The sequence below is a fragment of the Neopelma chrysocephalum genome, unplaced genomic scaffold (genome assembly GCF_003984885.1).
Source record: "Neopelma chrysocephalum unplaced genomic scaffold, ASM398488v2 Primary Assembly neopelma1_96431, whole genome shotgun sequence".
Lineage (NCBI taxonomy): Eukaryota > Metazoa > Chordata > Aves > Passeriformes > Pipridae > Neopelma > Neopelma chrysocephalum.
Window position 1 is genome coordinate 93333 of NW_020925079.1, and position 27412 is coordinate 120744.

General features: G+C 44.4%; 1 protein-coding gene across 3 annotated transcripts in view; it reads right to left on the reverse strand.

Annotated features, from left to right (window-relative positions):
• LOC113981308 (pro-neuregulin-1, membrane-bound isoform-like) overlaps positions 1-27412 on the reverse strand; it is a 307634-nt gene that overhangs the window by 35447 nt on the left and 244775 nt on the right. For 2 of the 3 annotated variants that reach the window (XM_027708630.1, XM_027708629.1), the window contains exon 1: positions 12460-12722. The exons of the other annotated variant lie outside the window; for it this stretch is intronic. In XM_027708630.1, the coding sequence (XP_027564431.1) occupies positions 12460-12667 (208 nt within the window). In that variant the 5' untranslated portion in view covers positions 12668-12722. Of the gene's footprint in view, positions 1-12459; positions 12723-27412 lie in introns of those variants that run through there. 3 annotated transcript variants of the gene reach the window in all.

Sequence of the window (27412 nt, forward strand, 5' to 3'; positions counted from 1 at the left end):
CATTCATTCCTGGTCAAGTGCATATCCTCCACTCCTGCTTGAAAGATCCCCCACGCCCAACATTTTCCCTTGTCAAACAGGCCCTCGAGCATGTTTTAGCATACACAAAAATGACCATGCTAATCAGATAAAAAGCTGGACTGGCCTAGTACCCCATCTCCAGCTGCAGTTGTTTATGGGTGACAGGGAAAAGAAATACAAAAAAAAGTAACCAGAAGTCATTGGCTGTGGTGTCCTTGGCCATAGCAATGCCCTACAGGTCAGGAAGCAGCAGTGGAAGGAGGTACCACCAGTTAGGTGAGATGCTTGGGAACCTTTATGGTGTGAAGCAGATTCAAAAGGTGCCTCTTGCTCCTCTGATGGGACTTGGAAATGGGTGGGAACCTTGACAAGCTCCTCATGGGACCTGGCTCTGGTGAGATGGGGCTTTCCACTGGAACAGCGATGACAAACCTCAGGCATTCTTACTGGACCCACAGGTACCCTGCTGATGGTCAGGAGAAGGATGTGCAAACACTGGGAGAGTAATCCTGTCATGCTTTTTATCTTATCTACTCCCTGGTTTAGAGCCAGCAGTCACCATGGTTTTGTCAATGAAAACAGCCTCAAATTAACTTCAGTTCTAAATACCTCAAGTTGTTCCTTATCCCTCAGCTTCAAAGTGATTTATAGTTTTTACCTGTGCCTGGGGTCTTTGACATTGATCTGAAATGGACTGGATTGTGCCATGAAACTGATAGTGAGAAACATCATGAAACATGCCATGAAACAAGGCAATCCCAAGGTTTGATATTTCTTTAATCTTTCAAGAGAGTTGCTAACTGACTACAGCTTTAAAAGAGAAGAAAATAAAAATCAAAGTGAAGTCACAATTCTGGACATTTCTAAGATTTCCTGCTGAGCTATGGTGGGGAGGTTTCTGTTCTTCCACGAAGACCTTTTTTCTCCACACTATCGAGTGTGCATTTGTTCCCCTTTACAACATTAATACAGAATTAAAAGGTTATTTGGGAAAATGCACTGCTTTCTCATAGCAGCTTTCCGTTCTACTCTTTAAGGACAGCAGTGTTTTCCAAATTTGTGCCATCCAGCTGTTGGTATATTTCACAGGACCACTCTCCAAGGAGGTCTCTCCAGGAGCTCCAGCATTTTTATGGAACCATGAGTTTAAAATGGCTTAGAAAAGAAGCCTTTTCTTTTCTTGACACTTCCTCAGTGGAGAAATTCTCTGATGTAATATAACTCTAGGAGGTCTTGAATACTTAAAATTAGTTCCTCTTTTGCTGCAGTTGTGATGGACCAGAATGTATGTGTGTGCACAAGTCTGAATAGATGTTTGCACTGATACTGCTCTAGCATGACTCAGGGAGGGGGGGGAAGAGTTTGCCTTCTCTGAGTAGTTGAGGGTAGAATGTAAAACAGATGTCACCTCACTGATATAAACAGGGTAAGGTGAAAAAGATGCCAAAACACCTCCAAACATACATGTACCTGATTTCACACATCAGCTGAGTTAGCCATTAACCTCAGCAGCAAACATTAGATATTTAATTATCTTTCTGTGCCTGTCATCTCTAGACTAGCAGACATGATACAGTGCATTATATCAATGTATTCCAAACACAGTTTTTGCAGGGCAGAAGTCCACTTGTTATTCTCAGTTTAAATAATTTACAGTGTCATTAACTTCATTTTTACTTGGCCCTTTTGGGACTTGCCAAAGGACACCTGCCTAGAGTTTAAAATACACGGTTACCTGTGTGGGGTGAGAGAAGAGGAAACCTAGCCCTAGGCATGGTATCCTCTCTGCACACAGCCCCAGCTAGTTCCATTTACTAGAATGCTTAGATAAATGCTCAAGTTTAAGTCTGCAAATACTCCCAATTATGATGTTCAGAGAGTTTCAATGCACTCCTTACAGGTCAGCTTGCTTGTAAGTAAGCTGGAAGATTGTTTTCTTTTCAGGGCCTAACTGTCAGCAGGACAGAGTGATACACAGGCATGGTAACCCCAGAACTGCCTGTAATGGGTGAGAGGGATTGGATAGAAGTTGCTGCTGGTGATTTTGAGCCAAATGCCCAGAGGAAGAAAAGTTTTCATCACAGACTTGGGGGGGTGAAAAAGGCACGAGCAAGACAAAGGTAGGATGCCATCTGTAGCAAAATCACATATGCAGTAGAGAGGGGACCTTAGCTTGTAGACAGAGCAGTGGACCCAATCCCTCCTACCCATTACATATCCTCCTGCTATTTCATCACATTGTCCTACTGTTTCCCTCTTGTCAGTGCCACAGAGGATCTTCAGGCAAGCTCACTGCAGCAGCAAGCACTCAGCACAACTTACCACTGGGGACAGGTCTGACCTGTTGGCAGTCAAAAGGGAAACAGACACCAAGGCCTTAAACAACAGCCCCTGGACTGAAGGAGAGCTATACAGCCTTAGCAGCTTACTTTAGCTTTGATGGCACTTGCATTCAAATTCAACTTGAGGTAAAATCGTGGAAGCCTAGAGTGAACCATGAGAAGAATTTAAAAATCCACCCTGAGACCAAGCCACACTCAGCCATCGCTGGTGCCCTGGGAATCTCTGTACAGCACCTCCCCTCAGGAGGAAGCAATGTCACTGGTAGCAGCTGTGCAGTTAATTCCATACAGTTAAAACAAAATGCCCAGATGAAGCTACTTCTCTCTGAAGAGCTCTTAGAAATTATATCCCCTCCCTTGCTCTTTTTCTTGGAGAGCAGTGAAGATGGCATCCTCATAACACCAAGCTCTGACTTCATCCTGCTGTTGTTAGGTACAACTCCCACTGCAGCCAAAGATCTGGCTCACCTGGAACCTGCCTGAAAACTGGGGGTAGCCTCATTACTGCCATCAGCTTCAGTCAGGTGTGAGCTGGAGAAAGGACAAGAGCAGACAGCATTTTGGGGATGGAAGCAAGAACACTGGCTGCTGAGGCCAGTGGGTTTTGACATTTATGGAACGGAAGAGAGCCTCAAGAGAGACTTTGTAGCTTGGATGAGTAATGCTCATTTTGTGGTAGGAGGGTCCCTACAAAGAGGCTCCTCACCGAGGTGGTCTTCATTGTAAGAGTGAGGATAGAATGCGATGAGACACCCTCACTCAGAGATGGAAGAAATAATCAAGGAATAGCAATGCCAAATATCCTCAAAATGGTCCTGAGTTAAAAGGACAGTTATCTATTTTAAATCCCTCACTCTGACCTTATTTCAAGATCCTCCCTGCTCTCCTTTCAGACTGTTGCTCTGTAATAGTTTCCCAATTTCTGACCTTGCTGGCGCTTCATACAGTCAGAAAAGCCTGTGTTCAATACCAATTTCACACTAGCTGACAATCAGTTTCTTTTTTGCACAGTTCATCTGATCATCCAGCGCTTACACTTAGCCTTTTGCACATTTGCAGTACCTTCTTACATGCCATGAACAACATGCTTAATTAAAAATCTCATGTAAATCAAAGGGTACCAACATAAAAAAGATGAATCCAGGACTCCTGGAATCTGCAACATCAAGTCTGACAATAATTTGCTCAGAAGGTTGGTCAGACTAGAAGCCTGTAACACAAAAAAACCCTCACCTGATAATTTCTGCATTCACCCCATAGCTTTTTGAACTATAGCATATCTTTCAAAAATTATGGCAACCCCCCTCTCAGATGCTGTGAGTAACAGAAATCCTCCACACATCCAAGCAAGTTCTTCCTCTGCATAACTACCTTCACTTTTAAAAGCAGTGCATTTTAGCTAACACCACAAGTGTTAGTTGCGTTCATCCTCTAGAGCTTGACAGAGGCACTTTATACCTCTGCATTTCCAGTCCACCCTTTCCAAGAACAGGTCCAACTAGCAGCTCCCATGTTTTCGGGTTTGCTTTTCAAAAGCTTGAGTAACTTCTCCTACAGCAGCTTCTCTTTGAGATGATCAGGACACTGTTGTAAAGGTGGTATTGGTCACTGCAGAAGTGCAGCAGAGGGCACAAACAAGAAGGAAGCACAAGTTGCCCTGGGACACCAGCTTTTACAGGTCATAGTATTCCTAATGGAATGGGGAAGCTCTGCATGGGAAGTTCCTCTTCTGTTCTTGCAATGGGACATGCTGCCCTTGGAAACAGCCTGAATGAAATTTTTTTCTGATACAGCCTTCTCTCTTAGGGTCTCTCAAATCCTACCAGTGACTCTCCCTGAACACGCAAGTCTGGCACAGTGACACAATTGACATCTTCTCTGATGCCCTTCATCTTTATATCCTCCCTGTGGAAACAGCTCCTGCCATAGATGTGGCTGCATAGTACCAGTGGGACAGCAATGTGCATGCTAGCTAAAAAAACATCCCATCTTTCTATCTCCCCTGCAGTAGACATATAAAGAATGCACACTGCCCTCAAGGAAACCCATTTTCACAAAGGGAAAGGAATCTTTTTGCACGCCGTAAGACAAAAAAAAAGGGGAGGCAAGTGACAGGTTTGTGATACCTACACATTATTCTTATCTCTAGAATGGCTACATGTCAGAAGACATGGTGGTTTGTAGAAAGAGATTACACTGAGAGTCAGGAGACTTTGGTTTCTGTGCTGGGTTCAGACTGTGATCTGTTGTGACCTTGGACAGGCAAAGACTGTATGCTCATAGGCAATAGGAGCTTGCTGTCAGACCGAGGTTGTTCCACAGAGGGCGGTTTAAAGGATATTGATTTCAGCAAGAGCTTGAGGACTGTGATGGTATATCAGTTTATTTGGTGCAATTCAAGACTACATGCAAAAATGTATTCACAAAATAACAAGGCCTGTTTCATTTACTAGCATCCGTTCCAAACGTAATGCAACAACACAGAGCAGTTTTCAGTGCTGTTTCATGTACAGGTGCAATACATTGACAGAACAGCACCTTTTTATTCTTGTTTAAACCCAGTGGACTTCCCCAAGGAAAAACTGAAGAGTCGGTCACTGTGGAAGCCAACAATCCCACTAAAACATCACATCTGCACACACACACACAGACAGAGAGAGAAAGAGAGAAGATCTCCCAATACTGGATTTAAAATTTAACTCTTCTGGCAGTAATGGCAGTGATAGCAACCTCTCACCTCTGCAACTGGATGTTACTAGGGAATCTGTTTAGTCATATCAATTATGCATTCATGCTTCTGTGACTGTGTTCAAAGGGATTAACCATTAGCCATAGAACATGGCATGTGGCTGACTCAAGGGTGAAATGAAAGCTATGAATGCTGGAGAAAGGCACTGAGCAAGGCTCAGCCTGAGTCCATGTCTGAATGCCAAGCCCAAACTGCCTGACCTGGATTCCCCCTGCTTACAGAGGTGGAAGGACCATCAGCTCATAAAACCTGAGAGATGCACAGAGAGAATGAGGAAAGACTCCCAAGTGACCTGTCACAAACGGATTAACTTCTCCCTCTTCCTCCCTAACCTGCGAAGCCTGCGGACTTGGTTGTCAGAGCTGGGAGTCAAATGGCCCATAGTGAACAAACTACATAACACGGTCAATTTCTCCCCAAATCTAATGCTCCCACAGAAAATTACACAACCAGAAATGCAAAACCAGACAGAAGTAGTAATCTGCGCACAAATACAAAGCTAGCAGTTACTCCAGACAGGAGGTTATGTTAAAGATGTCTATCAGTCCCATATGAAATATCTTGCCTTACTTTTCTTCCATTGTTTTTGTTCTTCATTAACAGAAATAGAGTAGATGGGATGGACAGGGAGGAGAGGGAAAAAAGAAGGCAAAGGATGGAGGGACAAGAGGGCAGAAAGAAGGATGGAGAAAAGAAGGGAGGGAGAAAGAAAAGGACGGATGAAGAAAAGGACAAAAAGCCACAAAAGGAGGACAGCAGGACACATAGCTGGAAAAGAGGAAGGGAGGAAAGAAGGGAGGAAGACAAAGAAAGCAAGCAGAAAGGAACGGAAGAAGAAAGGGGTAGAGGGAGTGTAGGAGGAAAGGACGAAGTGAGAGAATGAAGGAAAAGAGAAGAAAAGCATGCTCATGAACATCCCTGTGATCTCGCACTGGATGATTTCATACTCTGATCTCATGACATCAGAGCAGAGTGTTTTCCAGGACTCAAGTCTACCAGTTTACCTGCACGTCCACTGAGCTACAACATAACTCAACAACAGCCCTAACAACCCCAACTTGATTTTCAGGAGACTGCCTTCCAAGCCGGCATCCTCACATCACCTTCTCATACCGGCGAAGCACCCACGGAGCCAAAGGACTGAAGACCACCCTGATAAACCTCCCATACGCCTCGGCACAAAGCCCCGCAGCCCCGGGGCCGGGGTCGGCGGGCACCCCACGGTCCCCCCGCTCCCGCGCCTGCCGCGGGCACAGCGCGCTCCCGCCGCTCCCCCTCGCGGCCGCCGCCGGCACCGGCACGGGCACCCACACCTCTCCCACGCCCCTCTTCCCCTCAGGTCACCGGCGGGTATGTTCCCCTTTCGCTGTTAGTTCGACTGTTTTAGTTATTTTTAAAGCAGCGCTTCCACGGGCGCCTCCGCCTCTCCCCTCTGTTGCGCATCCCTGGCGGCACCGCCGCCGTAACTCTTCCCGTGCAAGCCTGTCACTGTAGATTTCCCAGGGCGGGAACAAGATCCCCTCCCCGCGCCCAACCCACGACTCCGGGTACTTGAGGGAGCAACTGAGGGTTAACTGAAACACCTCAAGCACATTCAAGCAGCTCTTTGCACAACTAGCATGACTCATACAAAATACTGACACTTGGTTTGTTTTCTTGTATCATAACGGAACACGATAAACTATCAGTACTGTTAAAGGCACATTCACTCTTGTTACTTTTGGAATGTTAGCAAAACACTGATTTGGTAGGAATTCATAGCATTTCCAGATCCTGACACCCTGTGACACAATTGTTCTTTGCTGTTTTGCTTTTGGTTATAACTACCTGCCTCAAAAGACTATCAGATGCTTACAGATAGGTTGGAAAGGGGGTGTAGGGGAAGGGAGATGCTTGGAAGAAAGTTTTCCACAGCTCTGCACTTAGCTCGCCTTGCTTTGAGAATAACAAATTGCCACTTAGGTGCCTGTAGTAGAATGTGTTGTCAGAGATGCTCAGTAGCTTCTCTTGCGATTTTTGTGGCTAGACATTCACAAACTGAGTACCGAAAAAGTTTTTGTGAAAACTCAGTGACTTCGACTCAAGAGAGGAGATTAAAAGTGAGCTGCCCCAAATAGTGAGGGTTGAAGTCTTCTGAAATATCAGCTGCATAGGATCTTTTTTTTTTTAACTTATGAGTGATGTTTTAAACTATCTCACTCCACCTTTTTTCCTTCTTTTTCAGTTACTGCCTTTCTAGAAATCCAAGAAGCCCACACTTACATATAGACAAACCCAGATTTAAATCAGCTCACAAGTTATGCCACATTTTAAAATCCTTGCACATTTTAGCAGATCTTGGCATTTCTACACCAAAAAAAAAAATTTGTTCGTCCTTCCCCAGCTATCAATATTTGCACAAAGTTCAGTACAGTTTCTGGATTTATTTCACAGCGGGAATATCTTTCTATACACATGAAGGATTTGCTGGACAATTGTGCTGGTATGTCCTCACCATTCTGTTTGCATTCCCATGGCTGCAGTCAAGTAGTACTTGTAGTGTTAAGTCAAAAAAGTTTGAATGGTGACTAATCTCATTTATTCAAAAAAACATGGACACTTTCACATGCTTTTTGAAGGATTCACTCTCAAAAATGTTCTGAAGATTGTGTGAAATGTTTGGAGCATTTAGGTATTGCACACAGGTAAAGGGACTTTCCTCCCCCAAAAATGTACATGCATACCAGCAGCACACAAATATTTTGGCCTGGAAAAACCAGAAGTTGTTACTCCTTCTAAGCAGTAGTTTTCCTATAGAAGTGGACAGGTTTTACCAGATATCACAGCTTTCATTCCATCTCCAAGGCTCTTGTCTTCAATTAATGCAAAATATTGATTTGTCTTCTGATATCTCTTTATGAATATTGAGTATCAATTTAAACTTAGCAATCTTCAGACTGAGTTTTAATCCTCCCAGCCAAGCTCTGACATGAAACTTGGTCTACAATATGCTCAAAACGGTTTCTTCCTCAGACAACCAAGCCTGCTACCAGGACACACTCAAAGGTTCTGCTCAGTCACACTCTCATCTGAACTTCGTGCTGTTTATTCGGTCAAGTAGTCTTAAAGCTCTGGCATTTTATCTAATTCTAAATTAAACTTCTCATAGGAGGTAATTATTTTCTATGTCAATGTCTACAACCTCTCTTCTCTGGGCTCAGTAAGTGCAGATGTGTTCAGGACAACGCTGCTGAGGTTACCTCACTGAAATGGTGATTGAGACCCATCTTTGAGGCTCTTCCCTCTTGCCTCATGAACTGCGTTTCTGCACCAGATTCTTATGGAGCCTTGCTCTTCCTACCACTGCTACTGAACTAGAGAGTGGCTGACAAAACCCAAGGCCAGAGTTCGCTGCTCTGACAGCACTGTCAGTGTTTGCACACAGTCAAGGTGTTTGCCTCAGAAATACTTGACATCTTCTTACACTTTGTGCTTTCAAGCCCAGCAACTTCTCTCTCATCTTCTCTGCTAAGCAGAACCACCTGAAAACTCACATTCCCCAGGGGTGCCTGGAAACACTTGACGAAGAGGCTGGGCAGCTGATGTGCTGTTACACCACCTTAGTGGTGTACCAGGAAGAATTTTCCAAGGGCTGATTCCTTTCTCTCACTTCAGTAGCCCCACCTTATGCAGTAGGCCCAGTCCAAGTCTCCCTGCTTCTGCTGTAACAACACCCTAAGTCAGGAGCAGTGCCTCTGTGAGGGGAAGACTGCCACCCAACCTCAGCTTTCCTGCATTAGGTTTCCCTGCCCAGGCTGGATGTATTTTCAGTGTGTTGGCAATGCCCTAGGAAGCCCTGCTGGCAGATTTGTTGAGCCTGTCTGCATACTCAGTCGACATAGCGGTTTGGTGATATGACTTGGAGAAAAACTGTAACCTTCTGTCCATTTATAATACTATCTCCTCAGTTTTCCACCCCCTGTGTTTATCATGGTCCAGAGTTCCCTGCTGAAGGAAGGTACGATCACTCTGTACTTGACACAAGCCTGACAGAATCAGTTGGTTCAAGACCACTTATGTGGTCCACTTAAGTGGAGGCAAATGTTCCTCTACGTCATTTTAGTGAAAGAGAAACCATAGCAATACGGACCTCCCCAAACTTTTGTAACACAGCCAAGATTTCACCTGCCAATGGAAAATACTAAGATTTTTTGGTGTTACCACTGTGCAGGTGAGCAGAGCAGGCCAAAGCCACTTCATCTTTTCTTCCAATAGCTAACTTCCTTCTCCAATGACAATTCTGGAGTTCCCAAGAAAGTTGTGACAGAATATAGTAAAGAAACATTTTCTCATACACTTTTTTCCACAGATAATAAAGCTGATTCTCAGCCTGTTGACAAGTTACCAATAAGACAGTGATTTCAGACCCAGGATTGAAATATGTATGATATACTTTGACAGCCAAAACCAGACTAAGCTGAGAGAAGCTATGATCAGAAAAAACAGGACTAAGAAAAAAACCTGAACACCTGCTGCAGATTTCTGTGCTAGTGCCAGATCCCAAAACTGAGGATTATCTGCAAGCCACTGCTTTTTGTAAGGGGGACCATAAGTAGATTCAAACTACTCACAGAGAACAATACAACAGAGAGTACAAATCCTGACATAATTCAATTAAAGAAAGCGGGTAACTAAAAAGCAAAACTGTTTCATGGCCTCTCAGACTGCGCACTCTGAACACACCAACTGATTATCAGATATGACTGCAAAACTATTACTGAAAAGGAGAAATTGTGGTCCCATCAAAGTCAGAAGGCCTTCATATTGTCCCTACTAAGTTCACATAAGCAGACCAGCTATTAATTCAAGCTCTAATATTCTTGAACAGGGAGAATAAAAGTCCATGACATGAAATGCAAAGCTGCTCTTTTGCTATATTTTACATTAACCAATCTTTCTGCTCTTTCCCTTCTGAAATATCAGCTCTTATTTTAAGTGCCCCTGAGACCAGAAAATACCCTTAAGTAACAGATGAGATAAAATCTATGTCACACTGCCAGTGTGACATTATCTGATTGTGAGTGAAGTGTACAGTGATGGGTTATGCTTTATTTCATTCTCCCATTAGACAGACTACACGGATTAGCTACACATGGGAACTATCCTGCCACATACACTCATCTTGGAAGGAATGGGATTTTAATTACATAAGATAGAAGAATGCTCAGTTCTTGCCCACACAGGAAACATTTGATTAGTAATGTCAGGTATGGATGAAGGCGGTACTCTTTCATACCTACAAAAACATACTGGTGCCTTGGAGAACAGAGGTAAGGACTTGCCAGAAAAGTGGATTATTTCTGGTTCAAAAACTGACATCTTTTGGCTTAGTAAGGACTTTGCCTTCTGGAGTTTTAGCAAATCTTAGGGGCTGGCACGATGTGAATCCTGCCTTGATGAACCTCAATCTACACTTGCCACCTTTCAGATTTTCAGATAAAACACTCATCCACGGCAGACATGACCAGACCACCAGAAGTGGGCATTAAACACACTTGGATACCTAAACTTTAGGCAATATTTACTTGTGTAGATCCTCTTAACTGTTATTCTAGCTCCCCTCATCAGAGACAAAGATCATCTTCCCCAAAATCTCTACCTAGTTCAGAGTCAACATGGTTGGATTACTCAAAGACTATGCCTTCTGTTTCACAACTCCTTTCACTACTTTCTCAGCAGCCTGCTCCACTGGAAAAAGAAAACTGTTTGCAGAGCCGGGAAAAGAAAGTTTTCCTGCAAAAACGGGATGAGATGCCACGGGACTCTGAGGTGCCCAGTGGGAAAATGCGTGTCTCCTTGACAGACTTTTCCTGCCACAAATTGTCCAACTTGTTACTGTCTTCCTGTCTTCTGTCAACCAAAAACATAAACAAAAAACCTCCCAACACTTCAAATAGCCCAGCTGTCACAGATACGTTTGCCAGAGGTTTTAATGTTCCAAGAGGAGGTTAGTTTTAGCAGGAGATACTTACAAAGCTTGCATAATGTAACAGCAAGCAGCATTATAAAAACCAGGTGAAAGAAAAAAAGAAGGTCAAACGAAGTGTCTCTAGCTTGGCATAATGAAGGAAACCTCCTCTGCTGTACCCGAAACCTAGTGCTGAGTAGAGGCTGGGTGAACTGTGTCTCCAAACAACATAAAGAAGAGGATACATTGGGCAGTGCTAGTTTGTAAAGATTATTAGCCCAAAGGGATACCTTCTGCTCTGAATCACACGCATCCTCCCCGAGGGCTGATGGTTGAAGTCTAGACCAGCATCATGTTGGTCATGATGCATTAAGCAAAACTAATATAGGTATATTTAGAAAGTTTTACCCTAATGGGCTTTCTGTTAATTTATCTGTACAGGCAAAAACCCCAAAGGGACCAAAACCCCAAACCCAAACAGGAAAATTGACTGCTTTTCATATGCTTCTTTTAAAACATTTGTCTCCAAACAACACGGAATTCAAAGAAGTTGGTAAACTAAACAGTAACTGCAGCTATACATTGCTGTTGCAAAAAGCTAAGTGTATCTGTAGATACCACTAGGCTTTCTGACAAAGTAGGTGGCATAATACAAGCTCTCTAGGAAAAGCATCATGAGCTCATATGTGTTTGTACAGCACCAGGAGTCTTGATCTTGACTGGGGCGTTCGGCTGACAGAAATAAGTAACTATGATATGTGGGGCAGCCTGCTCAGCTGTGACCCTTCCTTTGGGTCGACCGACAGAGTCCTGCCCCTGGACACCTACAGAAGACGAGCGATCAGTGGCATGAATCTTTGCACTTAATACTGGGGAGGCATAAGAGAAGCAACACGTGCTGCTAAGCGAGCGAAATGTCCTCTCTGATCAGCCCTGAGTAAATACCTACAAGTTTAGACAAAATACCCCGCATGAAAGTTTGTCATCTGTTCAACTAAGCTAACTGATTTCTGGGGAAAGGAAGGGACAGAAAACCTGTTTTGTAATAGGAGAGATAGCCTCACGCCCTCCAAAAAATGGAGGGGTGAAAAAAAAAAAAAAAAAGAAGAAAGCGACAGCTGACCGAGAGCCTCGCAGGGTTTCGGGGCCCGTGGGAGGGAAGGAGCACAGCAAGACCGAACTGCGGTCGGACAGCCGAGGGTCTCCAGGCAGCGCCGCTGCCCGCGCCGCTCCACGGGGCCGAGAGCTGGGCGAGCAGCCGCCCCGGGGCGCGGAGGGTCCGACCGGCCGGGCCGGGCCGGGCAGGCGGCGGGCGCCGGGAATGTGCCCGCTACGTGCGGGAGCGGGAAGGGCGCGGAGGCTCCGCGCGGGGCTCCCACCGCACCTGCCGACGGGCTTACCTGTGGCGGACCCGGGTGCCTCGCCCTCCTCCGGCGGAGCGGGCTTCTTGCCTTTCCTCCCCTTCCTGCCGTTGCCGGCTTTTTTCTTCTCGGCCATCCCGGCTCCGGCCGGCACCGCGCTCCCCGTTGCCTCCGCCATCCCCGCGGTCGCCCCCTCCGCCGCCACGGCCGACGCTGTCGGCTCCCGGAGCGCCCGAGGCTCCAGCATCGCTCGTGCCTGCCGCCTGAGACTTGGAGCCGCGAGTTCCTTGGAAGTTTTTGGAAACTCCTCTCCGGCCCTTTTTTTTTTTTCCTTCACTCCCCCTCCCCACCCTCCCTCCTTCTCCACCCCCTTTTTTTTTTTTTTTTTTCGTTTTTCTTTTCCCTTTCCTTTCTTTCCTAATAATAAAAATAAACTCCAGCCCACGTACACACCCCCTCGGCACACGCCTTAACTAACGCCCGCCCCGGGCACCGCTCGCTTGCTCTCGGGAGGAGCCTCCACGGCCCCAGGGCGCTGGGCGGCCCCGGCCCCAGCCCCGGGGAGGGCGCAGGCACCGCGGCCCCGGCGGGCCGGGGCGGGGCAAGGGCCGGGCAGGGCAGGACGGGGCGGTGTCGCAGCCTGGTGCCGCCCCGCCGCTCGGCAGAGCGGGGCACAGCGTGCGGGAGCGCCTCGGGGACAGGCGCGGGCTCTCTCCCGCGGGTGGCCACAGCGAGGGGGTCGGAGAAAGCGAGAGGCGTCTGCGGTGCTCCTCAGGGTGCTTGCGCCCTGCCACTTGGGCACCTGCTTAAAGCTGCGGCTTCCTCTTAACCTGCGAGGTTACCGGCGGCGCCGCTCCCCCCGGCGGCGGGGGATGCTCACGGGAGAGGGGGGTTTTGTAAGACTAACGTGCGCTCCCCCACCTGGTGCCTTGCAAGGGGGTCCTGCCCCCGGGGAGGTCGCACTGTTCGCAGTGTGGGTCCATTTCTACTTCGGTATCTTCTCGCGGGGCTGATCCCAGAACCACCAGTTCTCACAACCGAGAGTGTCGGTCAGGTAGAGCTTGGCTGCAGTCCATGGATGAAACTGCACCCAATACAGCCGTACTCGAGACAGCTGTAAAGTAACTGGCAGCAGTGTAAATGCACCAAACTGAACTTCACCGTCATCTGGAAAACTTTAAGGAATCTGTATATAATTGCTCAGCACCATATTCCCTGCTGGTGCAGATAACTGTTGTCTGTAGGAGTTGCGCTGAACACCGTTAGGTGGGAAACACAACACTGAAAAGTTACAGAACAGATCTGCGCAAACTACTTAAAATCCCACAATGGAAGGTTTTCCCTGTATACTTGGAAAGGTCGTGCAACAGAGAAAAACAGATGGGATCAGAATGCAAAACTAGGATTGCTACTTTGCAGTTCTTAGTGATTCTTCCTTCTCTTGAGGAGACAGTTACGCATGTCCCTTAGCCTGAAAAAAACCCATTTACACTGATCACCATGCACAAAAAGTGCTTTTGAGTTGGTTTTCTTTATTCTTAGATTGAAATAATTAAAAAAATCTTCCCATATCGGGACCCAAAAAGACAAAACACTCTGAACCCAATATATACTGGGTTCTTCCTCTTCTTGGCTGAAAGTTTTGAGGCTGGGTTTTTTCAAGATACTCTCTTGCAGCAAGAAGCTTTTGAAGAAGCAGTGGGTAAACAGCATTTTGAGTTCTCAGCATTTGGACTTTGAAACAAACAGAAAAAACCCCCAATGTTATCTCAGTCCTGTCACTGTGGTAAAAGAAGAGCAGCGAACTACACCAACTGCAAAACATTAAGGCAAAAAAGTTATACTTCCTCAGAGCCCTGGTGATAACAGCATTAGTGAACAAATCCAATCAAGGCGGGGGGAGAGCAAGTGGGGAAGGAAAGACATGGGTACAATTCTGAACACGAAAAGTTACAGATGTGTTCGAGTCACATTTTGGATTTCTTGACTGACAGCGTTACGACATCCTTTCTCAAACATGCTGCGCCGAAATTGAGGGAATAAGCCCCAGGGCGGGGAGAAAGAGCAAGCCTCACGGAAGAACAGCTGGAGATGGGAAAGATCCTACTGCGGCAGTAACTCGGTATTTCCTTAAGGGGTCACTACTCAGCAAGGAGGGAGCCTACTCTGGCAAAACGTAAGGGACTCTGTTGGCTATCGAAGTGTACTTTTAAATAATCTCGGTATGACCTGTTTTTCTGTACGCCGCAAAATCTAAATAATCAAAGTAAACATTATCTTCAGGCCGTGTTCATCAGCATTAATCCGTCATCTCAGAGAGTTATCAGCACTGAGGCCCTGTGAGCAAGCCGCAGGATGGACCCCCACCAAAGACTCTTTCTTTCTGGCAGTGTGATACTGGGGCAAGACCCCAGCAGCCTGAGAAGGCATTAAAAATGAAAGCCTAGGAACACTACTCCAGACTCCTGAATTCCGGCACCTTTTCTATTAGAAGTGGGAAATTTCTTGAAAAAACATATCAGAAATGTGCTCTGGAAATAAGCCTACTATTCCGAGAAGAAAGGTTATAATTCATTTTAGGCAATGTGTCGTAGATCCACTGCAGAAGGGTGTGATTTACTTCTGTATACCTCAATGCCAAAGAATTAGGCATTGCTTGTAGCACATAAGACTGCCTCTCCTCCTTTGCTGTCGACAGCTGTGAGATACTTCAACAGAGTGGGTAGGAACTGATTTAACACTATATTAAAATTGCCATTTTACCCCCTCAGAACTGTGAGTAGAGAGCTGGCTTGTCAGAGGTCGGTCATAAAATGCCCTAGGTACAACAATCTTCTGAGCTGACAGTTCCTACAGCCAAAGGACAGTTTGAACTTCTGGAAATAGAGCAATGCAACCATTTACATGATTTCAGTGGAGTGGAAGCCATAGCCCAGGCACATTTCCCAATCTCATAAAAATTACACAGCTGCTTGGGGAACAGCAGTCAAACTTTCATGTACTTTCATGGTCGGTTCATCATAGGACAGGTAAAAGAGTGCTGCCTGCTTGTCACCAACGCACAGGCAGAGACCATGTATGGAGCTTTTACTCATTCATCTCCTTGTTCTCTCCATCCATGTCACCTTCTTCAGTATACAAATTAAGATCTGGCTATGCCCAAGCTCATCTCAGTGTTGGTAGTCTGGCTATTCTGGACCTCTGCACTTCGTGAAATTATTTACATCACGTGAAGTGAACGCAGAACGCTGCTAAGTCTAATTTTTCACTCATATATATACACATCTGCAAAATGTAATGCAGGGAAAAAGAGGCAGACCAGTAAACAAAAATAAACAAAAAGTGCTCCAGAGTAACAAACAGTTTAATAAAATGTCAACAATCTGAATTTCTTTTGCTTCTAAGTTCATTTTTACAAATATTCTGGTCATAGAAAAGGGGCCTAATTACAAATACTTAGAAATTGCAATGCCTTACCAAGAGAGCAAAAAAATGGTTTGAGACTTTTTATTTTCCTTTCAGAAAGTGTACTCATTTAACAAAATCAGTTCCTGAATTAACAATGAAGTTCGTAGCGTAACCCTATTCTCAGTCTTCTCTTAAGCTGAGGACTGCCTTTTTCTCTTTTTCTTCATTTTGTACTCATTTAAAACCCATGAAGACAGGTGGGAAGGCTATCTGCGTAAACTGCCTGTCACCCCTCTATTGGTAGCAAGAAAAGAGTAAGAAATATCATCCTAAACAGAATTAAACAGTAAAGATGTATAGTAACCATAACTGTGAATGAAACACATTCTTATATTAAGTTGGACTCGAAATTCTGTCAGCAGCTGAGCACCAGGTCTTTGACATCAACTCAGCTGAGTCAGGATAACAGTACCTTTTGTTCTACTGACCTTATGAAGATGCGAATCTTGATTACCCAAAAGTATCCCAACAGTGGCTTAAAGGTCAAGCCAACATCTTTGGCAACAGCAGCAATTGTGACAGGTGATGACGTCCCAATAACGTCTCTTTTCAGGAAATGGCACATTTCAGAGTTGTTTGTACAAGTGTCTGTATATATGTTGCTACAAAACAAGACCTGATGGCCTCCAATTTACCAACAGTTTTTAGCATGTAATGTTTCAGAACTTTTTAGATCATCCAGTCACAACTATAAATATATACATATGCACATATATATATATGTATATAAAAACAGTGCTAGCCCCATTAGTGTGCAAGACATTGATGCTGTTTGGTGTGGGCTGAATAAAACATATTTTTGTACAATTAATGAGCATCTTCCTCAGAAACACATCCAGCCAAAATTTCTACAGACTACTACACTCCTGTAAAATGTCAATAGTTATAACCAAGGATATGGCCTGTGAAAATAACTAAGTAAAAAGGCATGGAAGGTGAAAATCTATTAATAGGAATAATTTGGCAGCCCCTGTTTGAATCCAAACTACTCCAGCACTTGCAGTGAGGACTCTGAAGGCTGACAGCTCTCTCATTTCGTCGATGTGACTCCACTGACAAGTGTTCAGTCCAGACATTGTGCTCTCACAGAAAAATATCCAAATTAATTTTTAAAGTGTGTATTAAAACTTCATTCAATTGCTGGGTGGATATTCTAATTCAGGACAAAAAAAATTATGAAATTAAGTTCAGACCAATTTTCTTGGTAAGGTAATGAAGTCTAATCACATTAAAAGCACCTTTGATTAAAAATGCTGAAACAGAGCTTTAATGCACTTTAACAAATTCACATTAAATACATAATTTTTTTGGATCCAGACTGATTTTTCTCTGTTGGCAAGAGTTCAGTGGCCAAGTGTGATAATCCCCATTGTCCTGGAGCACTCACAATAGACCAACAGGTCTTCCAAATTAGACTGGCACACTGTATGCATAAATCCATGGTTAATTTGTACCCCACCACAACCAGCACACAGTCCTTATCTCTGTGGTGACTCATACCAGAACATACCAACTCATACCAACCCTTCCAAGCCTGTACCTGCATGATCAGCAGTCTCAACCTGTGCTCTGCCCAGTGAGTTTAGTGCTGCTGTTTCTGTCTCTGGGCCACCATGTCGCACAGGTTTGTCCGTATGTCTGTACCTTGAGTAGTCTTAACATCATGAGCATGGTAGAATTCTGGATTCTGTGATACCCTGTGACCCCCCTCTGCTGCAGCAACAAGCTGACCTGTCCCGCAGTAAGCTGACTGACAGAGCACTGGCACCAGCCTGCATCCCTGCCGTACTGCAGGACCAACAATTATGCTGCAGAGAGAGGGCAATTAACCGAGGTCTGTGATTATCCCAGTGTCCCTGACTAAATCACTTGGCTAGTCTGATGGGTCACCAAGGGCTCCACTTTGTGCTGCCCTTGCTCCACTGGCTCTGTAAAGAAAACAGATTCCTTTTGCAATCATCTGGTGCTGCACAAGCAGTCTGGAGTGTGCTCTGCCTACACTGCCCTCTAAGGTGTTTACAGCCTTCTCCATGAGATTATCTCAGTGGTATGCAATCTCCAAGATATATGATCTTCAAAACACCCCTGTGGCTGTGTGGCAAAGCTACTAGCCTCTTTCCTTACAGAAGGGGCAAAGGAGTTAGAACTGAGAGGGGAATTAGACCAAGCAGCTCTCAGCTGTGGAGCTCCAAACTCTTCATGCTCTGATCATCAAAACAATATCCTAAGTTAAGCACACAGGCTCCACATTCATCACCTGAGGAGTGTTCAGTGCCTGATGATGGGAATCACAACTGCCATGTCTGTTAAGCAAGAAACCAAAAAAGTGTTAACAGTAAAGCAAGATTTCTCATTGAAGCTTAGGAGGCTTTCAACTCCATGCTACAAGGAGGTGCATTCAAACAAAAACACCAGAAAAAGAGGAGATGCTATTTGAAAAGGGATGTAACAAGAGACTGTCTTCCCCTCTGCCTGTGTTAACAGTCCAGTAGTGGAAAATGTCCTCTCTCCAAGAGGGAGAAACCTGAGCTCAGTTCCTTCATCTGTATAAAGAGATGTAAGTGTACTTCTCTCATCTCTCAGGAGATAGTCAGGCAAGTTAGGCACCTTTGCAAAAAATTTTGGGCTGGTGAAATACTTAGGAGAGCAGGAACTAGAGCTGAAACCACCCTTTCTTTCACATAAGCACTCTGATCAGTACTATGCTCTTTTCCTCAGTCCCATTATGTGATGGGATGACTGTGACTAGACCGACTGAGGATATTCTCTCTTGTCTAAACATACCAACAGGTCTAGCCCCATGGACCACACATGCAGATGTACATTTTTTTGTGGATTTCACCGAGAGCTCAGCTAAATGTCCTGCTGTTAAATGAAGAAATTGTTTGGATCTATTCTGTCATTAATATACAAAATGAAGGATGAGATTTCCCCTATATACATACCTCCTGACACACACACGTTCTCAGCTAATTCAGAACTGCCCTGGTTCAACTGGGGCTTTTGCTGTCCATGGAAATCAGCTAGATGAGCACCAGTAAACAAAAATATATTGCATGTGGGGAAACGAGACTCTCTGTGTGGGCTTTGTCTCGTCCATAACTCTTCTTATTTAAATCCCATGCAAAAATGAATAAATAGAGTGTGAGAGAGGGTGTACAGTCACTGCAGCTTTGTTTTAAGGTCTTTCATCCAGTGAGAAAATTAAGATGTGTCTAATCAAAGCCTGAACCAGTGGTAAGATTCTCTGCTGCGTTTTATCTATGTTTAGCTCATGCTGTAAAGAGTAGTGTGATTAATTACAGCGTCCCTGGTTAAATCTGTGGTTTAGCAGGCATCATATTAAGCACAGGAGTGTTTTTCTATGACAGCTACTTTGCTTAAAGCCAGGCACAGACTTAGGCACCTTTCATAAATGGGGTTTGGGAAAGATTGTTCTTCCAGAAAGTTTTCATGCCTTTTCCTTTCTAAATAAGTGGAACTTTGGGTATAGTGTGTCTGATATGCCATTCCTCCTATCAAAGTTTCTCAGCTGCAAACTTCACTGAGAATTTTCTCTGAGTAATACGTTGTTTTCACTGAGTTGCTTCAGAAAGTTGCATGCATTTCCCATCACATCCAAGCAAAAGATAATTTTGGTAGGCTTGCCTCAAAAAGAGAAATATGGTGTGCAGGGGTATCATTTCATGCTGTGAAATAAGGATTGAAGTGAAAGGTTAAATAGGAAACTAGTCAAGTGGTAAATTAAAGCCCAGGGAAATCCAGTTATTTCAAGCCTCAAAAAATGTTTTGAAATTGTGTTTAACACAGTGCACTGGTGGGTAGGGTGGAGGCGGGGTGTTACCTGCAGACAGGCCAGAGCAAAAACTATGTATTTGTCTGTTTTGAACCCTGCCTACGATTGCGGGGGGAAATGTACCCCAAATACACCTGGGTGCTCTGTAGGTATCCCCAGAACACGGTACCTGGCTGACATACAGGAGCTGGGAGCATCCATCCAGAAAATTGCTCTCTACATGCCTCATTCTTATAATCTCCTTTAGGAGCCTGCTCCTGGCCAGTATTAGAAAATGGATATTAAGCTGGATGGGACTTCAGTTTGACCCTGAATGACCAGTTCAGTATTCTTTAGTTTGGCATCCAATTAAACAAGTGTCTAAGGTTTCATGTCACCATGAGGCTTCATTATATTTCTAAAAGAAAGTGGTGAGTTTAGTGGTCTGTGAGTGCTGGTTTAGAGTTTATAGGAAACTTGTTCCTTCTTTCCAGGCTAATTAGTTTCCATTCTTCCACATGTGTAGTGACATGGTGTCAACTCCTGTTACCCTACCCTTCTGTCACAGTTAGGGTGACTGAACCCCCATGACCATTGTCTCCTACATCCTCATTTTGGGGCATCAGAAATTACCAAGCTCTACACTTAGAAAAGTTTACCAAGGGGAGGTTAAAACTGCATTTTAATTTTTTTTTTTTTTCTTTTTCATGGCTTTGCAAAATCATGAACAAAGGTATTACTGGTTGAACACTGGTGGTGGCAAAATTGAATTCAACATAAAATATCAGAAAAAGGGCTAAATATAACTTCATTTGACAAAAGGTGGGGTATGGAAGGTAGTGAACGCAGTGTGAAAGTTGAAATAAAATGCAGAGGTCAGACCCATGGGTCTGCAAAAATTAGTATGGCTCCTTTGAACTTCATGGAAATAGAGATTTTCATGTCTGAAAATTTGGCCATATCACATCATGACTATTTCCAGACGATCCTTAGTCCAAACTATATAGACAGCAAATGCTTTTGCAGTTTGCTGACTAATTCCTCCCTTTTTAAAGGAAGTCTGAATATGGAGTCAGGCTGGAGAGCCTCAGCAGTGTAAATGTTCTGCTACAGTCAGATGGCTGTGATTTCCTCTGTGGATGGAACTTTTGTGGAATATTCTGTAGACAGAGCTCTTTCCAGTTCCTCAGGTCATACAACACACACACATACAGAATGTGCTGTGGGGCCACTGATCCCAGTAAACACAATTCTTTAACATGCTTGAAGATCTAAATACATGTATATTTAGGGGGTTTTGGGTCACTGAAAAATTCCTACAAGTTGTACTGCCAAGTTTCAGTGCTTAAAAACACAAATAACTCTGATCTCAATATTTCCTTCTGGGGCAAAGTTTTTAAAAAACCTTCATTAATCCTACTCCTATGAAAACAATGCAGAACTCAGTTGTCAGGAAATAAAATGTGTGTTGCCTGTGTCACTAAATTCTTTCAAGTGGTTTTAATTGACTCATAAAACATTCAAAACTGAGCCAACAGGAATCCTATTACCCTAAATGTACTAGTCCTATGCAGCTTGCTAGTAAAGCACTGAAAGTTGTGGGAGCACCTCACCAAGCAGAGAAAGGAAGTATTTTAATGGCAATTCCTCCTGCAAGTTTACTCATGAGTTACAATTGACAATGAATGTGCTATTCCACAAGCTCAGACCTTTGCCTGTTCATGATTAACCCACAGAAAGACTGCAAATATGTTGGTACTAAGGGAGCACATAAAAGTGGTATTTGTTAATTTGATTGCTATGTGCAGATCTATGAGGGCCCATTATGCAAACCCATATAATCCTGTAGTTTGCTCCTGAAGTATTCATCACAGCTGCTGCAGAGAACTTGGTAATCTAGAGTCACCATCTCAGCTATGTGACTAGTAACCAAAATCACAGAGTTTATACTCGGAGATGGGAAGGTAACATTTATAACCAAAACCAGGTCTGAACCTAATAACAGGACAGACAACAGCCACAGTTTTCACTCCATACAGATTTTTATTCTCTGTCAAAGGGTATTAACTATTCTGTAAGGTTTTGTTCTGCAGGTAAGCAGTGGCCAGCCTCCTATTAGCATCTGTTAAGTCTGCTAATTTAATTGTGTGGTATCTCCAGAGAAAATGACTCTAGAGCAAAAGCAAAGAGAATACAATAGACCAAATCCTGACCATTTGATACGAACCTGTCAGTGAAAGCTGTGAAATACTGTGTGGAGCACCAGTAACTGATGTGTTCACACTGAGTGGTTGTAGGACAGCACTTAGTGGTAACAACATATTGAACGCAGAAAACTAAGAGAAAACATTTTTGTCAAGTTTTTTCACAAGAGATCAGTTGCCCAGGGACACTGACCGAAAAAAAAACAACTCCAAAGGGCTTTGTGACACTGAGCAAGTGTCCACATCCAAGAAGAGTATCCCTGGGGAATACACACTTCCAGTGCAATATAATACGTTAAGACTTAGTGAACTAATGCCTGCAGTTTTATTCTATCACACTACAACAAATAAAAGAAAGCTTTTCTTTCAATATTCTCAGTATGCTGTTATTCCCCATATTTCCAATGTTGTCAGAGAGTGAAGCAACATGTATTGCCACAATTAATGTCACATCACAGAGACTGAACACATGATAAAGAAATTAAAGACAATTGACTTACTTGCAAACACTAAACTCAGCTGTATGGTTTTCAGTGATGCAGGGTCATGGTAAGCAGCAAAACAAATAAGAGGCATTCTACTGTCAGCCTGTAGTGTGAGGAAATTGGAAAAGAAAATATTGTTTTGAATGCAAGGGTTTGGGAGCTTGATTGAAAGCTGGATATTTATCTGAATTGCCTAAGAAACATCCAGAACAACTCCTCAACAGGCCAAGAGAAAAAAATAAACAGCACACCAAAAATTCATGCAAATGTCAGGTGACTATAGCATGGCTTTTTCGTCCCATTCCAGAAATATGAACAAGATACGAAACAGGAGACAAAGGCAGGGAGGAAAGAAACAAACAAAAGTCCCAGCACATCCACGCTCTGCCAGAGTCTGAAACTGTAGGCTGTCTAGTGCCACTGAGGTCCCTTTCTCTGGCTGCAGGATGAGCAGCACTCAGCATGCCACACTGCCTTGCAGGTTTCCCCACGTGCTCCTTTCGACTTCTGGAGGCAGAACCAGAGTCCTTTTGAGTTAATGGCAGGAAGAAAAACAAAACAACAAAACAGTGTTAGCCTGTGCTTCTGAAACACCTTCTGAAAAACCTTACTAGAGCCTCTCTGTACAGACAGTTACGATTTAACAAAGTGCAAAGTAATGGATAAAGAAATCCCTTGTGTGCGGGGGTTGGATTGCAGTCTGCAATGGCAGATGGTCCAGCAGGTGCATGACTTGTCTACAGCAACAGGATGCAAAAGATATTAAAGAATCTGATGAAGTGTCTGATGGTCAGGGACACCTCAAGAAAATAAGTCACGTTGATACAGATCCCAGTGTTCTGGCAGAAGTGAGTGAGAGATTGTCCTAAGTAAAGTGCTGAGAGGGAGAGGATAAGCTGAACTGGTTTGGAGGGAATAATTAGCTAGCAAGAGTTGCTGTAGTAAAACTAAAATAATTAAGGATCAGCAAAGCAATCAAGTGCAAATGCTGTTCCCTGTGAACAACTGGAGGAGGCAGGCCTAGTTTTGAAATGTCATTTTTCTGAACTTACTGCAGTTTTTTCAGGTAAGCTAATGGCTTTGGCAGGCTGAAATATGATGAAGACAAAGAAATTCTGTGCTGTGACTTCCCTTGGAGCTGAAAAGTGACTGCCCTAGCACCCAGGCTGACCCTGCACTCTGCTGCCTGAGGATGTGAATGGATGCAATAAGCAGACTGACCAAGGATAAAAGTATCAACATTCAGCCACTTTTGGTGTCTGAAATGTTTGGGAAGCAGGATTCAGTCTCCTGTGGCTCCAGTGTAGCTCTGTATGAATGCCAAATTTGCTCAAGAGAGGAGAGCTTTCCCACTCCCATGTGTTCATTGTTTTTCATTCATTTGTTCAAGATGATAGTTTTAAAACCTTTAATTATCTGCATTTTGGACTGAAGACCATGGTGTTTTGCTCCATTTGCCCTATGTTCTCTAAGAGTGTAAATATTCTTGCATGTCCATTTCTTCCAGTTTGTCAGTACACACTCTTGACCCCTGCTTTGAACTTCTTCATTCTGTAGAACCTCCACTTTTCTTTTGGGAAGGAAATGTTGCTGATCCAACCCCTCGTCCTCAGTTGAAGCTGCACCCACTCACCCGACAGAGCATCCGACCCATACTTCAGACATTGCATGTAATGTTTGCAGGTTGTGGTTACATTTTAAACAGTTTATCTTTGTTCTTGCCAATCAAAAATGCGAAGAATTTACAGACAAGTTTAAACAAAAAGGTGAGATCTGAGTCAGCTTCTTCAGTCATTGGTGATTTTACATGGTCAATTAATTACTATTGGCTCTAACATCCACAAATGCCTTCTGGCAATCACCAAGGAAATGACAGTGTTTGCCTTCATGTAAACACCTCATAACAGCTCTTTGGAGAAGGACCTGGGGATCCTGGCAGACAACAAGCTGTCCATGAGCCAGCAGTGTGCCCGTGTGGCCAAGAAGGCCAGTGGGATCCTGGGGTGCATTTGGAAGAGCGTTGCCAGCAGGTCAAGGGAGGTGATCCAGCCCCTCTACTCAGCTCTAATCAGGCCACATCTGGAGTGCTGTGTCTGTTTCTGGGCTCTTCAGGGCAAGAGAGATATGGAACTCTGTGAGGGAGTCTAGAGGAGGACTATGGAGATGATGAGGTGACAGGAGCACCTCACCTGTGAGGAAAGGCTGAGGGAGCTCGGCCTGTTTGCTTGGGAAAAGAGAAGACTGAGAGGAGATCTTATAAATGCATACAATTATCTGAAGGGAGGGCATCAAAAGGGGTGGAGGCAGGCTCTTCTTGGTGATGCTGAGCCATAGGACAAGAAACAGTGGGCAGAAACTGATGCACAGGAAATTCCACCTGAACATGAGGAATAACTTCTTTACTGTGCAGGTGACCAAGCAATGGAACAAGTTAGCCAGAGAGGTTGTAGAGTCTCCATTCCTAGAGATATTTAAGAACCATCTGGATTGAGATCCTGCTCAATGTGCTCTAGGAAGACCTTGCTTGAGCAGGGAGGTTGGACCAGACAACACACTGTGGTCCCTTCCAACCTGAACCCTTCTGGAATTCTGTAATTCTGTGAAAGTGAAGTGCAAGGTCCTACACCTGGGTCATGGCAGTCCCAGACACACCTACAGGTTGGGCAAGGAAGTGATTGAGAGCAGTCCTGTGGAAAAGGACTTGGGGGAGATGGTTGATGAAAAACTCAACATGAACTGGCAATGTGCACTCACAGCCCAGAAAGCACCAAAAGGAGTGTGAACAGCAGGTTGAAGGAGGTGATTTTCCCCCTCTACTCTGCTCTTGTGAGACCCCACCTGGACTGCATATAGTTCTGGTGTTTCCAACATAAGAAGGATGTGAAACTGTTGGAGCAAGTCCAGAGGACTTGTTCCTAAAAGGAAGTTCATTAGAGGACTGGAGCACCTTCCCTATGAAGACAGTCTGAGAAAGTTGGGGCAGTTCAGCCTGGAGAAGAGAAGGTTGCATGAAGACCTCATAGCAACCTTCCAGTATCTGAAAGGGACCTAGAGGGAAGCCTGAGAGGGACTTTTCCTCAGGAACTCTAGTGATAGGACAAGGAGTAATGGGTACAAACTGGAAGAGGGGAAATTTAAGATAGATATTAGGAAGAAATTCTTTACTGAGAGAATGATGACACACTGGAACAGGTTGCCCAGGGAGGTTGTAGATGCCCCAACCCTGGGGGTGTTCAAGGCCAGGTTGGGTAAGGCCTTGGGCAACCTGGTCTAGTGGAAGGTGTCCCTGCCCATGGCAGAGGGATTAGGCCTAGGTGATCTTTAAGGTCCATTCCAACCTTCTATGATTCTATGAAATGTCATCAGTTCCTGAAGGCTGTCAGGAGCACCATTCCTCTGATTTAACTGGAATAATTCTCAGCTTTTAGGGGATCCATATATTTACCTCCTATTGAGCAGAGGCGGAAACTCATGCGTGACGCAATGGATCAATATGTTCAGGGAAGCACGTGAGAGCTGTGGCAGAACCATAAGGATCTTCAAAATGTTTTTCCAGCAATCTGCACAGCACCCTTTTATCTGAGATCTTTACTCAGGATACAAGACGTTGTCTTTTTGTTCCTTTCAGGCTGTGTTGCTGGCGAAGTCAGGTGGTCCCAGTCTGAGACAGGGTGCAGGGCACATGAGACCTGCTCTGGCCTTTTTGCCTGTGCAGACAGGCTGCCCCACCAAGTGGCCTTACCTGTAACACACCACCAGCTACAACCTTATGGAGGAAGGCTGGCCACATAAATTTAACCACAAAAGGTCATATCTATTGCTCATGTAGATCAGTGAGAGATTATTATTACAGGCATTGCACCAGACACAGAAAGAGTCATTGACAGGAAGAAAGGAGTGAGCTGGAGTGGGACCCTTACACTTTGCTGGACTAACCACTTGTCACTTTCAGAAATGTTGCTCCCTGGGATAGGGGCAACAGTGAAAACAGGTTTTGTTCCCTTTTCATGGACAGTGGTTCAAAACAGCACTGATTTAACCCCTCTGATACTAAACTCCCAGTAGTGCCCAGAGGGCCAGATTCTGCCCTGGGATGGCACCAGGTTCCCCCCCAGGTTGCATAACAGTATCTCCAGTTTATGGACTCACAGGTCATGCTGTAGCCATTTTACTGTCTCTGAAACAATGTCCCCACCATAATGAAGGCTATGGATGACTGTGTGCACAGCAGGGATGTCTCCCTCCTTCTTTCATGTTTTTCCTATTCTCTCTCTCATCCACAGCTCCTCGAGGCCTCTCAACTTTTTGGGGGATGGACATGCTGTGGTAAGGTACTCCAAAAGCTGAAGTTTGGGTGTCTGGGGTAAATATGAGGCCCAAAGTAATCAGTAGGGCTGCAGAAAGAAAGGAATACAGTGATGCCATAAAACTTTCAGTCCAATTAAAAAAAAAATATTGGAGCTTAGTCCTTGTTGTACTATCACTGTGCCATTGACAAAGAGGGGGAAAATTTGGAGTGTGTTAGGCAAGACTGAAAGGCATGAGAGCAGAACTAAAATACTCCAGCAGAGTATTTCTTGGAGCCAGGTTAGCTTAGCTTAGAAGGCAGAAAACTGGAGTGTAGGTAAAGGAATTGGAAGATTACAGATGAAAAACTCTTCCAGATCTTTACCAGTGCATGGATTTGATGGTTTTCACCAGTGCATGGGTTTCAATGGATTATCCCCACTCAGGATAAGATCTTGAGTTTCAAATGGATAGCTCCACACACAGTAGGGCTGGTGCTCCACCAAAACAGCGGACTCATGCTAGGAACTTCTGGGAAAGAAAAGGAGAATAAAATGGAAAACATCTCTCTGCCAAACATGGTTTACAGCCACAGTAAGAAAAAGAACCCTGTGCAGTTCTTGTCCCTGCATCTGCTCTGGGTAACGTACAGAGAAGAACCAGACAGATGGCTGAAGACATGCAGTCTGGTGGATGTGGTGGAGTCCCATGTGCTCCATAAAATTGGAACAGAGAGGGAATTATTAGGGAATCACTGAAGTAAGGAACATCAG